This window comes from Cariama cristata, unplaced genomic scaffold (genome assembly GCF_000690535.1).
Source record: "Cariama cristata isolate BGI_N322 unplaced genomic scaffold, ASM69053v1 scaffold35118, whole genome shotgun sequence".
NCBI lineage: Eukaryota > Metazoa > Chordata > Aves > Cariamiformes > Cariamidae > Cariama > Cariama cristata.
Genome location: NW_009632244.1, coordinates 1 through 1,136, shown reverse-complemented (window position 1 = coordinate 1,136; position 1,136 = coordinate 1). Strand labels below are relative to the sequence as shown.

At 58.1% G+C, this 1,136-nt stretch overlaps 1 protein-coding gene across 1 annotated transcript; it reads left to right on the top strand.

Annotated features, from left to right (window-relative positions):
* Positions 1-36: 36 nt before the first annotated feature.
* Positions 37-1,080, top strand: LOC104166386 (kallikrein-11-like). The gene is made up of 3 exons (XM_009706281.1): positions 37-280; positions 598-734; positions 967-1,080. Exons 1-3 carry the CDS (start codon positions 37-39, stop codon positions 1,078-1,080), a joined length of 495 nt encoding a protein of 164 aa, XP_009704583.1.
* The last annotated feature ends 56 nt before the right edge of the window (positions 1,081-1,136 follow it).

Here is a 1,136-nt window from a genome sequence, read left to right as displayed (position 1 = left end):
TCTGATGCTTTCGGTTCCATCCTCAGCTCCATCACCATGCGATTGGGAGGCCGAAGTCACAAGGATTCGGGCGGCACCGAGCAGTGGCGGCACTCCGTCAAAGTCTTCAAATACCCACGCTACAACGAGACCAACAAGGACGGTGACCTGATGCTCATCAAATTCCTCCTCCCCGTCCACGTCAACAAGGAGGTGAAGCCGTTACCGCTGGCTTCCCGTTGTCCCACGCCGGGCAAGACCTGCCAAATCTCGGGTTGGGGGTCCACCACCAGCCCTGAAGGTACAAAACCCATCACCTTGAGACCCAAATATTTGGTGGGCACTGATAACCCCCCAAAATGTGTCCCCCTTCCCAAGGATCCAGATGTCCAGGCTCTCCCAAAGCGCCCCCCACCCAATCCCGGTGGTCCCACTGAAGCCAACCTTGACCTCTTGAGGGTCTTGGTCAAGACACCAGGAACCTTTGGAGCTCCTGGTTGGGAGGGGAGATGAGCTCCAAGGGGGAAAGAAGACAAGGGGTGCAAATTGGGTCCGGATCACTTGATCCGTTGTTTCCCCCCACCCGTGGATGACCTCATGTCCTCCCATCATCCACAGTCACCTTCCCTGAGGATCTCCACTGCACCAAGGTCACCATAGTCTCGGAGGAGGAGTGTCGGCGGATCTACTCCGACTCCATCACCACCAACATGGTGTGCGCGGGCGAGTTTCGCAGTCGGGCTGACTCCTGCCAGGTGGGTGCTGGGTCCGGAATTTCAGAAACTGGTGGATGAAATCCACTCGTGGGGGAGGGAGAGGACAACCTTGGTGGGATTTTATGGATGGAGGTGCCAGGCCAGCCCTGAAACGGCCCCGAATTTAAGGTGATTCTTTGGGGTGGGCCACGAGTCCCAGACCCCCCACGTGTCCCCTGCTCTTGTTTCATCAGGGTGACTCGGGTTTCCCCTCATGGTGGACGGTCGGTGGCATGTCATCGTCTCTTGGGGTCCAGGCATCTGCGGGGACCCCAAGAAACCCGGTGTCTACGTCAACCTCTGCAAATACACCCGATGGCTCCAGGACACCATGAGAAGGAACTGAACCCCCATCCCCAATCCATCCCCAGCCCCAACACCCATAGGATGGACCCCCACTCC